At 32.1% G+C, this 16,140-nt stretch overlaps 1 protein-coding gene across 4 annotated transcripts in view; it reads left to right on the forward strand.

Moving 5' to 3' along the window:
• The window catches only part of LOC118202712 (transmembrane protein adipocyte-associated 1-like), a 130,880-nt gene that overhangs the window by 102,618 nt on the left and 12,122 nt on the right, over positions 1–16,140 (forward strand). For all 4 annotated transcript variants that reach the window (XM_035374898.2, XM_035374899.2, XM_035374900.2 and 1 more), the window contains 3 exons: positions 200–260; positions 436–538; positions 7,268–7,348. In XM_035374898.2, coding sequence (XP_035230789.1) covers positions 200–260; positions 436–538; positions 7,268–7,348 — 245 coding nt within the window. The remainder of the gene's footprint in view (positions 1–199; positions 261–435; positions 539–7,267; positions 7,349–16,140) is intronic.

Raw genomic sequence — 16,140 nt, forward strand, 5'->3', positions numbered from 1 at the left:
AATTTTTCTTCTGTTAAATAGTTGAAAATCTCGTATATCGGTACATCTTGGCATGGCAGTCAGCTGCAATAATTGTTGTAATTTACTACTATACACATGCATTTAGAATACTCCTCCTTCTTAGTTTCTGTGTTTTCTTTTCATTAAGCATACATCTAACCCTTCTGAATGATTGTGCATTGCTCTACTTCTTATGCAGGTATATATGACTGTTCTAATTTTACCTTGGACTAAGCTGCGGGATAGGCTTGCTCTTCCATGTAAGTCAAAAACTCTTCTATTTTCCTTAATTAACATTTACGAAATATTTTAGTTTTTATGTCATTATATTGTATAAAAGATTGTTTCTGTTTTTTGAGATTTAATTAATTGTAGCATTTTGTATTTTTTATGTATCAAAAATGGATGTTTAAAATTGTGTAATTTTTATTGCAGCCAAACCATCCTTTTATTGGTATATATTATTCCTTGATATACTAAATATATCGCAGACAGTTGGAAGTGGACTGCTATATTATAAGGAAGAATATGGATTATGGTAATTTTTTAATTCTGTTTTCAAAAAATGTTTTGCATTATTGGGATTTGATATTAGTTAATAGGTATAACAGTTAAAGTCTGCACTAGTTAAAAATATAGTAAAAGTAAGAACAAAAAGAGTCAAAATAATTTTGTTTTTTCCCAAAATACATTACTCAGGAAACTGTAAATTTACTTGCTTGGAGAAGTGAGAGATGTATTTTGCTGAATATTCCTTTATTAAAATATGTTTAATGTCTTTTGCAAATATGGAATAGTCGAAGTTTATAATAACTACATCAAAGTAATTGTTTGATTTCTGGGTCTGTTAAAAAAATTCTCGTACCTTCTTATGCGAAGACCTAAAATTCATTTTTCTTTCAGTCTATGGCTAGACATTTCATATCCCCAGAGTATATCTCTTGTTTTGTAATATTTAATGCCATTTTTCTTTGATAGTGTAATCACTCTACATTTCAAATTTTGTTTCTCAATATTTTTTTCATGCATGGAAACTCACCAAACAATTCTCTTTCATTTACTGAAAATTAATTGATTCTGTATGTAGCTTTATTGTGTGTTGTTCTATGTCATGGGCTTCTTTTGTACAGATTGAAGAGACATGAGAATTGGATATTACCAGTGTAGAATATTTTCCTTGCACATGTCATAGAAATTCAACTGCATAGCTTTAAAACTTACAATCAAGGATGTGAAAGCACATATGCCCTTTGTTGCTCTCTTTCCTCCTTGCCTCTCTAACAGCAACATGTGATTCCAAATGGGAATGAATTAACATAAAAATGATATGTTTACTAAAATTAATTTTACGTAATCAACTTGCAAAATGAAACCAAAGGTTGATTATGTTGTTCTTCATTAACATCATCATGTAATCATCCAGTTACCTCTCTAGACCCTGAATAAAAAAAAAAAAAAAAAAAAAAAAAACCTGACTCAAATTGTTCAATAAATGAAAATGATACTCTAGTAGAGGCAAATGCAAGTGCCTCCAGATCCAACACACTAGGAGAACCAAAAGGTTCTTGGACTATGATCATATTTAGCTACCTAACAAATTCACTTTCCTTGTTAAAAATGCTGATAATATATGACTGGATTTGCCAGATATTGCTAAATCTACTACCTCCAAAAACCAAATAACAAGACTGAATAATATGGAGAAAGAGAGTAAAATTCTGCTGATTGTTATACTGGAAGTAAATACAAACTGGATGCTTTTGCCTTAGCAAGTCATTGACTTAAATATCACTAAATTGGTATGAAATAGTAAATCTATTCCTTTAACCCTTTGATGTGCGGTGGTCATGCTCTGAAACCACAAATTTTCAAATTTTTTTCTCTTCTTCTTTCCGAAAATTTCAGTGAAAATCAATTGATTACTGATCTTTTCCTCTAAATAACACAAAATGATTGCAGAATCATACGTTTTAAGTCTTAGTACTTCAAATCGGATGCCTTTTAAAATTCATTTTCAATGAGACAAAATAACTTCCTTTTATTAATATAAACAACTTTAAATTTCAAAAGTTATTCATTGCACATCATGATTTCTATCGTGAACAATAAAAAAATTGCAATAATTAAACTGCATATATTAAAAAAAACCTATCTATATTTATGGCATTTGCTTTGTGGTTTCAGGGCACGACCACTGCACCATTAAAGCATTGTGTCACAATCCTCTAGAGGAAATAGGAATGTTTATTTTTATCTGGATATAGATAAGGGGCTTTGAAACCACAAAGTTGTTTTATGACTAAACAATACATGCACCTGCCCAGTGAAAAGGTCTTTCTTTTCCAGAGATTTTTCTCTGACCTCAACACACTTGTTTCCCAAGCTAGTATTGTGATTTTATAAATTATTTGATGTGGTTTAAATTTAATGTAAATATACTTTGCTATAATTAAAAATGGAAATCGTGTTTTATTTAAATTAGAAATGTTTTTTTAATATTTTGGGATGAAATACGAATAAAATAAATATGAATGGGAAACAAATGATCCGTATCAAAGCCAAAGACCAAGCCCCCTCCCCATTAACATAAAAAACCATAAATCTCATGTGCCAGATGAAAACAAACTAAATAATTCTGGACATAAAACAAACTAAATAACTAGTGAAATTTAGAAGGCAGTATATCAAGCAGTGTACATTTTGTAGCACAAGGAAGAAACCTCATAGAACAAGATACATATGCGAAATGTAGGTCTATGCATGTCCCAAATGACAAAACATGCTTTTAACAGTGTCACAAAAAAAAAAAAAAAAAAAAAAAAAGGTGTTCTAAATTAAAAATAAAAAATACTGTTTTTTTTTAGCCTTACTTTATTGAGTTTTTATATCGATTTATCTGAATGTCCTTAGATTTTCACTGCTATAGAAAAATAACATACATTTATTTTAAAATTTTTTTTGATGATTTACTTTGTAAAATAATGTAAAAAATTTACATATAATGCAGTTCTTATGTACATTTTTTTTAATTTGTAAATTTCATCATTTAATAGAAACGCACACGAAAAAAGGTAAATTTTCCCCCCTACTACCACAGTAATTTTCAAAGTCACAGTGCGACCACCACCCACAGAGCAATCGGCAGGAGTAGATTTTTTTTAAATTCATATGTTATTTGTCTCTAGGATCATAATATTCAATTTCTAGAGTTTTTAGTTAAAAAAAGTATAAAAGTAATATAGCTCGCGTTAAAGGGTTAATCAAAGTCTACTTTGTCGATGGTTCCTGTAGAGTTACCATTAGACTTGAAAATGAGAAAAGGATGAAAAATCTGTGAATAAAGTTATTAAAAAATAACCTATTGTTACTGGTCCAAACAAAATTGCTTTTGAATTGAAATAGGTTGGCTTTTCAAATATAAGTGTTAAACATATCACTGTGAGTGTTCAAAGGACAGATTTTAAATGTTCCTTTTTACATCATAGAATTCTGATTAAGTGAAAAAAGCCTCACTCTGATAAGTTTTTGTGCCTTAAAATTATAGTGCCCTCCTATCCCCAAAAAATGTATGATTCAGTGTCAGAAGTGGGAGCATTATCCACATGTACTTCAAAAATATCAAAGAGCTTAGAAATCTGTCTTTATTTTGAAGAGAATGGCACTGACTTACTTGTGAATTAGTATTATCACTTGTGAGCATTACTTGTGAATTACTTGTGAGCATATTTTGGTTTTATAGCATGTGTCTAAATTAGTGTAAGACAGTGTATACTGTAAAAGATAGTTTTACGTGAAAATGGATTAAAAGGTTAGCATAATATCTCAGTTTTCATAATTTTAAATCCAAAATTCTTTCCATTACATTCATGAAATAGTTTTGTGTACTTTTGAAACATTAAACTATTACAGAGGAAGTGAGTAAGGAGCCATTCTAAATGCAGAGCACAGTTGAGCCTGAATCCTTTTAAGGTGTTAAAAACACTGACATAATTTTCTCATTCTGTAAATAATAAAAATATTTCTTAACTTAGATTTTATATAAAAATACCGATTTCAAGCATGATATACATTCATCATCTATGAGAAGCAAACAATTCTGCTATTTTTTTAATGTAGTCAGAAGTCACATTAAAAGGTAATTAAAAGGTCACATTAACCCTTTGAAGGCGGTATATAAAAGAATTTAAATTGTGGTAAAATTTTGCATGTGGACCCTAAGAACACAAAATTGAAATTTTAAAAAAATCTAGAGCGAAATCCTGAATTTTTGAGAGCTGATATGTATTTTATACCGCTGCATCTCTTAAGACATTTTGTTCTAGGTGGCTGCCAATTGTTAATTTTTTATTTTTAAAATTAATTTTGCATACTTTTGATGTGCATCTATAGAGGTGGGTTATGCAATATAGTTATGCAAGTCTAAAGACAAAAACTTTTTTAATTCTGCTGGAAATTTAAAATTTTAAAAATAAAATTTATTTGTTTATGCACTTTGATGATGCAACCCAGCTAAACATACTTATGTAAAATATGAGTAAAAAGCTTTTGAAATTGATTTAAACTCAATATTATTATTTTATGAAAAAATTTAGCAACCCATGAAAACCGTATCATGCTGTAACTGAACTAGTATAATGTTAGGAGATGTAACTCAGCCTGAATTGAATTATTCTGCTTCCTGTCGATAGCTTATAAAGCACAATAAAATAATACCACACGCATTCTAGAAATAACACACTCTTTAAATTTCATTATATTTATTTGCCATAGTGAAACTCTGGCGCTAAGCTCATTTAACAACAATGCATAAAACTGAAGAATAATCTAATTGCTGCCACATGTTCTATTCAAAAGTGCAATAAATCTGAAATGATATATAAAAGCAATTAAACAAATAAAAAAGATACAGTTTCTCACAAACGACTCAGAGCCGCGCCTGGTGTGCATGCGGCTAACCATCAACGTTCTCCTCTGTCGGAGACAGATTGACAGATAGTGCTTTTGCTAATACAAACTCAGCCGAAAAATTTAAAAAAACTGAAAACTGGGTCACCATAACTCAGCTGAAAAAGTATATTTCATTTTTTAAGCTGATAACGTGTCATGTTGTATAGGGTCATATAAGAGTTCTTTATAGAGTAACAATTATATATTAACAGGTTTAAGTTACACACGGACATTACATTTAACTTTAAGAAAATTACAGAGCAAAAGTGAAACAACCAATCAGGTTAAACACTTGGCTTTTACTGAAGTCCTTCTCTGGCTACTTACCAGAGGGCACCCTTGTTGTTACAGTTAGTTCAATAGTTTATATTAGCAGCAGAGTATATTAAAGGATTGGTTACAAGTTATTATATTTTATTTTGTAGATAATATATAAAAAAAACCATGCTTCATGCTATAATACCAAGAATCGCCCCCCTCCACACACATGATTTAGATTATCGAGGACCGTTAAGGTCCACTTTTTTATTTTTTATAAATATAGGTTTTAATATGTCTTTTTGTTCATTTCAACTTTTGGATGAATTTTGGTTTGCATCTAAGACTGGACTTAGAAATATTTTCCCTCCTTTCAATAACCATGAGTGTTTATGTGTTAATTTTTGTGTAAAATAAAGTACAATTTTTTAGGTGATTAAAAAATAACTGGTATATTTTATATACCGATGCTCTTTAAATAGTTAAGAATGAAACAAATCAACACTTTTTCAAATCATTGTGCAAAGCTCTTAAAGTATAAGACATAGAAACATTTATTATTATTGCTTCGGCCTTGATTAGCACACATATAAATTTAGGCTCAAATGCCATTTGAAGCAGCTTGGATGTGCAATCCATAGAGCTAAGGCTATGGTTGTGGCAGCCTTGTATGGTATGCAAAAGTACCTTCTACTGCAGCTAACTCTTGTTCCTTATTACACATTTTCTCCTGTTTGGAGAAATTCCTTAATTTTGAGCTAGATGCGGCAGCAGTGTTTGACATTTTATGTTTATTATTATTTATATGAACTTTAATATCTGTACGCCCTTCATGGCTTATTGAAAATTTTGGAAAATATGTATTGCAATGTACATTGGAATCTCTTACAGTTTTTTCAATAAACTGGTATTCCTTTTACAGGTTTTCATTAAATGTACACTTTATTTCTTTTTGAACCCATTCAAAAAAAATTATTGATAAAAATAAATAGTAAATTAAATTAAACTGCAATAAAATATATCCTAAATATATCCTAAAGTATATCCTTAACACGTACGTAATGCAACATCGATAATTAAAAAATATATGTCATTGCCAAATGAGAAGTGTCATTGCACCTCATAGTTTCTTATTTTTAAAAAAAACTTTTATTCTTATGCAGAATCAAAGTGATGATTGAGTTAAAGTTTTATGATTTAAAGGTGACAAAAGAATGATGATTTTAGATGGATTTATCTACAGTGAAATTTGAGCAAATGAATTATTTTTAAAGAATTACTTTTAGAATCAAAAGAATTGCTTTTAGATAATGTGTGATATTGTGTAAGGGAATGATACACATTAATGTATGTAATACACCATTGAACACGTACATAATGCACCATTGACTGCCCTGCAATTTTTGTAAGGTAAATGCTAGGTGGGAAATCCCCTGTTTATGTGGTCAGTATGGCATGCATATCCTTATGCTTGTAGTATCAATTTGCAATCTATACTACTTAAACAGATAGTATATGCATTTAAACTTTTACATAATTACACTACTGTTTTTCAGAACAAATGCTATAATTTCGGGACCAAAAAACGAGTTGTAAAAAATCGGCACAGAGACTGAAAATTTGAGACGTATGGTCAACTGTACCATAATTAACTTAACAAAGAACCATACCAGGAAGAGTTACTGCAATTCACTTGAGTGATATTTTTATAGTCTTTTAATGTCAACTTTGGAATCAGTATTCTTAAATTTAGTATATGAATTTCAAATCAGTTATTAGATAATGGTGTGCATTTATTTACTAGTGAAACGTACGTTTTTGTTTAAATGTGACGAATTTTTTATCTGAAAATTTACTTGTACGTATGTGTATTAAAATGATCATGTTGCATTGGAATGAAGTTCTGCATCTACTGCCCATATGAAATTTTACTTGTAAGCATTTTCCAAGGTTGGTAGATGTAACCTTCTTTTATAACATTTTAAAGTATTTCTTGTTATTGAAAAGTTCTTTATAATTCTATTACAGTAATATGTTGTCATAATATTCCTTTATTTTGCAGTGTTGTTGATGTTACAGCATATGTATATTTCACTATATTCACCCCTTTGGTGTATAGGACATTCCTTGCAGATTTTTTCAGGTATTTTTTTCTTTTCTTTAAAACTAGGAAGACATATACAGTACAAAGTCCGTAATCCGGACATCCATTATCCGGAATGATCTATCATCCTGACCTGAAAGCCACAAACTTTTTTCCTTTTGTATGCTTTACGCATGCGCGTTTAATGTATAACGGACGGTATAAGCTAGGCTAAAATAATTGCTCTTTATTTCATAAATTATGATTTCATATTTTGAATTGTATAGTTTTTGCATGCCATCTTACTAGATTTAAATTGATGATCTATAATCTGGAATCGCCGAAGTCCCGACGAGTCCGGATTACAGACTTTCTACTGTATTTTGTTTTGTTGATAGCAATGCAGTATTTTCAGTTGTGATAACAACATTCCTTTTTAAAAATGACGTTATGTAAAAGGATTGGAAATTATTTTTTATTTATACTAGGTTTATACAGTTAAATATTTTTTCCAAGTTTAATATATCATTCATAAAAATATGCCTGTCATGTTTGTATAATTTGGTTGTTGAGATTAAAACCTTATTTAATGAAATAGAAGTCTTACCCATTCTTGTGAAATTGTTTATATTGTTACGGATTTTGTATTTATTTAGCTATTTTTAGAAGAATTTGTAATTAAAATTGTTTTATGTCCACGTGCAATGCAGCACGAAACTTATTTGAAGAGAAAGCTGTGCTGGAAAAGTTAAAATACAAGAGCAGGCACATTTAATGAATAGATATCTCATAATGGCTTTTGCTTTCCAGAAAACTCTCAAAATTAAAAAAATTACCAGAATGTTCCCATGCATGATTAGAAAGTTTATTAATCCAGTTGTTTTCTTAGTGCTGTTATTGATTGTAGCGAATTCAATGTGAGATCGGATTAGGTTTCTCAGTGTTTTCAGTGTCTCAGTGTTCCTTATGCTGCAATGCATGTTACACCTATTGCAAGTGCTGCAAATGCAGGTCCTTGCTGATAGTGTGCCTCTGGTGGTAGCTTGTAATGTACCACTTGGCAACTAGGCCATCAGACACAGAGCATGAGCTTGTGTGGGTTCAGAGGTGGTCTTGAGGAGGGAGGAATAGAGTCACATGGTGACAGTCAATGTCTTTTATGCTTGGAAATGTCATACTGGGCCTTTTTTTCATTACTCATAAGCATTTAATCAAATACAGATATGTTGAGTGCCAAGACAGAAATGACAAAAAGTTGTTCCACAGTTTCCTTGTTGGCCAACCTTGCTCTATCTTTAGAACCAATGCCTGGCAGTTCATTCATTCATGGCATCCTTCCCAAATGCCGGATGCATTTGACAACTTGATGCAGCTGTTAATGTGCCACTTCAAAGTCATACAGCAACCAACAATGAATGAATGGCTTTGGTATCTTCAATTCTCTTTGACAATGGACGAGCTGCAGTTGCTGGATGTGCGCATCATGCCTGTGTTAGGGTAGTTGGTAGTTATACTAGCATTCCATCACCTCCCAGTGCATGAATCACTTTGTGTCCTTTATGGGAATGCTTCATCAATAAAGGTGGGCACTTTTTTTTAATTACTTTGTGTAATAATTGCATGCTGTATCTAGGAAACCAGGTATCCAGAATGAACTAAAATCTGGACCTCTGGATCACCAGCAATTCCCCCCCCTTTTTTTTTTTTTTTTGAAATTTTTTTGTATGTTTTGTGATGTGCATTTAATATTTTTTCACAGTAAAATGTGGAGAATCCCGGCTCTTAATTTCACTTCAGCACTAAAAAAGTACCTCCATACTGAAGAAACAGTCCTTCACTAGCATAAATCTGTATGATCAATAACTTCCCTCAATAGCCACCTTTTTGCCTGGCATGCAATACATCTCTAACTGAAACACTTTACATTAAAACCTCATTAATTTTACACCTGTTGAATAGTTTATATCCATGATGCCAACCTGCCAAATCATTATTTATTATTTGCTTTCATCACCACATGACAGTCGATACACAGCAGCCTGAGAAATGACTCATACAGCAATGTCTAAACATTAAAAAAAATATTAGTAATCGAACACCAAAGGACATGGTAACCTTTGATGGTGACATTATGCTTGGCGATAGTACAAGTTTAATGAACTCACTGATAATTTGATCAAACACACAGAATGCTTTGATCACTTTGGTCACACTGGCTTCCTCACTTTATGTTGTGGAAACATGAAGTGACTAGTAAATGAAGTGAGTCAATCCACAAGACTGAAGGAAGATAATTGTCTTCATGAGTATATTTTTATTCATGACATTGGCACAAAATGTAAATAATTCTTACATATTAAAACATTGGCAGACATGTTGCCCTTCTCACTACGCACAGCTTTCCTCAAGTCCTACTCTAATTTAACTGTTCTTTTGGTGGAGTTTTATGTCCACCATTTGACAAAACTTCTCTTTTTCTTGGCACGTTATTAATTCTTACCCATCTATCCTTGGGAAGTGTTTGTCTCCTCAGAAACCATACACAGAATCAAATCTTGAACTTCCCCCGCTTGTACTCTTGCACACACTTACAAAAATCCTGCCTAGAATACCATTTTACTGGAGTATGCAAGATCACATATATATAATCCATTGTGTATTCAACACTTACATGATAACATGATAAAATTCAGAAATTCAAAAAACAACATTTAATATGAACACACAGAATAGTCAGTAGCATTTAGTTACCAAGGTAATCGTTCATAAATCTCTGACAGTAATTCCCAAGAATTATAAAGGCGTATCCATATATAACTTTTTTTGTATACAGTAATAATAAAAATAATGTGAGGCTACCCAATCACCGAGTCATTGTTGGGTAATCTGGATAAAGCATTTGCATTTCCATGATGTTGTATTTTTGTTAAGAAATCTGTTCAGATTACTAACCACAATACTTCTTTCAGTGCACTTGAAGGTGCAACATATTCAGGCTCAGTGGTAAAGGTAGAAACAATTAATTGCTTTTGACTACACCAAATTACTGGACCATTTTTAAGTTCAAATGCATAACCAGAAGTTGGGTTTTCTTGTGGCCTCATTATTAGCAAAATCAGCATCTGTGTGTTCAACAAGATGGCAAGTATCATTAGTTACTAGAGAATAATTAATGTCACAGTTTGCTCTAGCTGAGATTGTAGGTCGTATCAGCATCATTGCCCCACTGTTCCCCCCATAAATACTGTTCATTTTTTTCTTTTTACGGTTTTCTCTATTTCGCTTCTAAATGCACTGTAATTTATTGTAATTCTTTCTGGAACTCCAGTTTTCCCCTTGTTTTGGAATGGCATTCTCAAGAATAATGTTCTTTCTTATGGCAGATATAACAACATTTAATATGAACACACAGAATATATTTATATTGCACTTTCTTTGTGTGTTCATTTAATATGAACACACAAAGAAGGTGCAGACTTCATCGATGAGTCTTGCAGTCAGATTTTAAAAGTTTTCTTTACTATCATCGGTAGGTAATCAGGCTTGCCTGAAATTTCTATATTTTAGTGTTAAATGTTCCAAAAATTTTCTTAATTACAGTTACATCACTTTACCAAAATCTTTGATTTGATGATCATGATTTTCAGTTTTGGCTATGTACTGCACTACTGTTTCATTGCGTTCCATTTTCAACTGACAAAATTCATCAAGCAGGAACAATTCTCAATAAGTCTAACTTGTGAAAGTTCATTAAGATATTGTAAACATTGCAATTGTGTCGCCTTTTCCCCATTTCGCTATTGCCACTTCAGCATTTTCTGGCTTAACCTTAATTTTGTTTGCGAGAAAAAATACTACTTTTGTCTTGAGACCACAAGTCTTTTGAAATTTCCATTGTGTCCAGGAAATTTTGCCATTGAATTCATTTATAGATGACACATATACTGGCCTTGCTAAATTGAGAATACATTGGATTGACTTATGTTTGTAAATTGTTACTTTGCACTGAACTGGTCCCAAACCTGTTCATATTACTGGTTTAAATTTATTTGAAGTGGAATAAAAGTAGCAAAAAAAGAATAGGTGATGTATGCCACTGAAATACATTCATAGAATGTATACACAAACTACAATAATGTTGCTCAAAAGTATTATGAAAGTGTGACGATGGAATTTTGCATTTGATAAAATCTTTGCACTGTACCTTTGTAAAGTGAATGGCCAACACAGGAGCTTTGCTGCATAGGGTTGAATTTGCATTACATGTGTAAGAGGATTATGGCCAGATACAACCTGGACTTCAGCTTCCAAAATTCATGTATCAAGCTCCTGAAGAACTGCCAAAACACTGTAGGCATCTGTCTCAGTTATTAGACAGACAATATGCTACAACAAGGTGTTAGTTTTCTGCTGAAAAATGCTACAGGGTCTCCCTTCCCTTGATCATCTGTTTGAGACAGACAAGTACCAATTGCTGTAACCGACGTGTCATTATGTAATTGGAAAGGCTAATTTGCTACTGGATTGAATAATAGTGGCATATCAGAAAGATGTTGCTTTAATTTCTGAAAAACCGTTTCTTCTTCATTGCCACATGGGATGTTAATGGACGCTGTCTTCAAGTTTGTCAAAGGTAACTTTAAAGTGGAAAAATTTGGAATGTAATCATAGTAGTAGCTTGCAAGTCCAAAAATGTCACATACTTCCTTTTTAGTAGTTGGTCTATTCATCTTCTTCATAAGTTCTACTTTCTGTGTGTTCAATGAATGCTTTCCAGAACCTATAATTTGGCAAAAAAATTTCACTTCCCTATTTCTAAAATCTCATATTTCTAGGTTTACTGTTAGGCCTACTCTTCATAAGGTTTTGAAAACCTCTTTTAAGTCCTGTAAGTGCATCCTTCCATCTTCAGAAAAAATTGCCAATTGGTGAGTGTTGCTTACCTTGTAAGCACGTAAATGTTTTTTCAATGATTTTGCCCTCAGAGAATTGAAAGATGTAGTTTCATAATCAGTCCTGCTGTGATTAAGAAGATTTATAAAGTTACGGATTTCTCATTTCTTAACATCAGAAAGAAATTCTCAACATAACTATCTAAACATTATACCTGCTTCTGCACTGAATGCAACTATGGGGTCATGCCCTACACACTCAGTTCCATATTAGGGAGGAGGAGCAGATTCAAAAACTGAAATTTGGTCCCAAGCCTTCACCAGCTTGAACTCAGTCAAGGAAGCAGACCTCCTTAATTCTGCTTGAAAAGTGAGAAAGATAATTTGAACCTCTGTTCATGTGCTATGCTTAACTTAGAGGGATCTGATCAAAGCCATTTTATGATTTTATACCTCCAAAATGCCTGAACATAAGGAAACAAAGGTAATGTGTAAATCGTACACTGTAGAACTTTGCTGATCAGAAGACAGCCACATTTAAAGGAAAAAACTTTATTTTGACCTGTATTTACTATTAGCTTTTAAAAACTTGATCAAAATAATGATTGGCTTATTCATCAGTAAATTGAGAAAGCTGCAAGTTGCATATGAATATTCTACAGTGGAAGGTTTGTACAGTGTTAAGTTTTAAAAAGGCATTTCTCTGCAGATCTATCTTGGGCACACCCAAAGTACCTGATAATGCTTCATTATATTGTAAAAGTATGATTTATGAAAACCACAGGAAATAGTGAATTGCCAGATAAGTGAAAATTCCAGTTGTGGTTTAAAATTGTGAAACCAGTCATCTTGTTTGTTATGAGCTTGAATATCAAACACTTACATTTAACATTATATAAGATGTTAAATTTAACATTACATGAGATGTTAAGTGTAGCTGCAGAGCAGTTACATTTAAAATTATGCAAGTTTTGGAAGGAGCGCACTTCAGACATAAAAGCTGATATATATATATGTAATGATATTTTTAAATCAATTGATTAAATTAAATTCTATTAATATTGCTTAATAATGTGTTGGCGATTCTCTACCTAAATTGCATCCCTGTTCCTAAATTTTGGCGAAATCCTTTCTTTAGTATAAAATATATTAACCTGTTGGCGCCCGCCAAACCGCCAAACTCATAAATCTGTCATATTACATAAAGTACTTAAGAACACTCCTGATGAGAAGATAGCGTCACCTCGTGATTTCAATTAATATCGCTGATTGGAGGAGCCTCGTGACGTACACATATGTATAAGTAGGGCTTCTGCTCAAGGTACGAGGAGAACGCTTGTGAGATGGATGCTAAAATAAACCTACCACTTTATATTCCAAAATTTGTCTCATTCCTGTTGCCCCGGCTGCACAAAACAAATAATGTATGAGAAATTACATTTCATATATATATATGCTTTAAACATATGAAATTAAAACATCTTAATTAATTACAAAAATCTTTGAGACCATGAAAGTTCGCAGAAAACCCTCCAAATATGGGCCTATCATTTCAGTGTAGGTTATTAATCTGTTTTCAAACAAAATCTCATAGCATGTCCATTAGCACACTTTTTCTTGATGCCAGCATTTCATAATATGGTAGATTACTGCATGTTGTTCAATTGAGGTATGTTGCAAATTTTCATCTTTTTTTTTTTTTTTTCCCCCCAATATGCAAAGGAAAACCAATAAATAGCAGTTAACACATATCCATTTTCCCAAAAACTAAACCACCTTTTTGACAATTGTAAACCCGTTTTTGGGGGTTTAAAAAAAACCATGTAGAGATCTTACAATTGTTTTATAGTGTCATGCTTATCCATTATTGGCCCTAAATCAAACTGTTTGGCAACAGGTTTTGTATGTTCTGAGTAGTGCTTTATGATGACTTTGTAAATTGCTGATTTACTTTTGTAATACATCAAAAATTTTAATGTATTCCAATTAGTTAATCCCAGATAGTTGGATTTTTTACTGTATACCATTTTAATGAGCTATTTGTTTGGGCAATATGTTTATATTTTAGTGTTGAGCATATGCACTTTTAGATACCAGCCTATTCATTAACGGCTCTGAAAAACGGAAATAATTTGGACTGTATGTGGTAACAAACAGTGTCAAACTGTTAAAATAAAAGGCAGATTAATTGAGTCTCATTCTTTAATTATAGCCTTTGAAAACATCTGAAAAATACAGCTCAATATCTAAGATATTGTGCATCCTTTCTTCAGCAGAAATTTAGCTAGATAAAACGCTGTTGCTTAGGAATATTTATTTTATCTGAAAAAATTAGTGAGACTTATCATAAGATACTGTGGGTTTGGTTGTAGATCACTGCAATGAAGTTATTATTTTAATAAAACCAGCCATATGGCAGTGTTAGTACAATCCTTAAAATTACGACGATGTCGGAATGCCAAGTTTACTGACGTGCTGAAGAAACATGGTATGATACAAAGTAAATCCGACAACTGCCTGTTCATACGAAATGATTATGGACATAAGATGCGGACGGCGATTTATGTTGATGATGGCACTGTCGCTGTTCAGGGCAAAGCAGCATTCTTCACATTTATGGACGAGCTCAAGCAACATTTTAACATCCGAGTAATGACGTTAAATTGTTTCCTTGGTTTACAAGTTGAACGTTTGAAAGATGGCTCACTCTTCTGCACCAAGAAGCATTTACAAGAAAGATATTAGAATGATATGGAGATGCTAAGACATCACACATCCCAGTAAAGAATTCGAGTCTCAAGTGTTGGTATGCATATAGTGATGGACTGTCGCCAATAGCGCGATAAACTGTATGAACTGGAAACCCTGCAAAAGAGTTAACTGTGTAACTCTCTTATTTTTTTACACTTTACTTTTCTCACTCCTTCAGGAAAGGACAATGATATGAGACTCTCTATGATATAAATCCCTTTTTTCAATATGTATTTGGAATACTAATGAATTTTATCTATTTTTCATGTATTAATAAATGTTTTACAACAAAAGATTATGAGTACTGATGAAAAGATCATAGCTAATTAAATAATAATAAAGGAAAAAAATACTGTAAAAGCTAATCTGTGGTTTCATATTAAAACCGAAAATAAATTTTTCGACGATACAAAAATGTTGAATTCAAGTCAAACGCAAATTGCAAAACTGAATTCCAGTAATTACTCAACATGGAAATTCAAAATGCAAATGCTACTAATAAAGGAGGATCTTTACGATGTAGTCGAAGATGTACCTCCTAGCCCCATTACAGAACAATGAAGTAAACGAGATCCGCAATGTCGTGCGATGATAAATTTATTTATCGAAGACAGCCAAATAATTCACATTAAACATGAAACTACAGCTAAAGCCACCTGGGAAAAGCTCAGGCAGGTACATGAAAGGTCTAATCTTTCAAGCAAACTATTTCTTTTGCGAAAGCTTTACAGTTTGAAGCTTGAAGAAGATGGAAATATGCAAACACATATAAATACGTTACTGGAGTTAGTGGATAAACTGAAATCAATAGGTGAGAACATGAAAGACGAACATGTTTCGGCATGTTCAATGCCTAGTTCTTACGATACGCTCATTACAGCTCTTGAAGCCAGAGCAGAATCGGAACTAAATCCAGAATTCTTGAAAGGGAAATTAATTGACGAATTTAACAAGAGAGTTGAAAATAATTCATCAGATTCAAAGGCATTTAAAGCCTCATTTCAAAACAAGACAAAGAGAGAAAAGTTTTGCTCATATTGTCATAAAAATAACCAATTTAGATCAGAGTGTTATCATCTAAAATCAAAACAAAAAATGAATTACGCCAAAACTCAAAGAAAACATACGCGGATTCTAAAGCTCGCCAAGCAAAGAACCTCGTGATGAATCAACAACAAACAAAAATTAAAACGCCGGAAATCGTATTCA

This window comes from Stegodyphus dumicola, chromosome X1 (assembly GCF_044657685.1).
Source record: "Stegodyphus dumicola isolate Sdum_Otavi_A_Nest chromosome X1, ASM4465768v1".
Lineage (NCBI taxonomy): Eukaryota > Metazoa > Arthropoda > Arachnida > Araneae > Eresidae > Stegodyphus > Stegodyphus dumicola.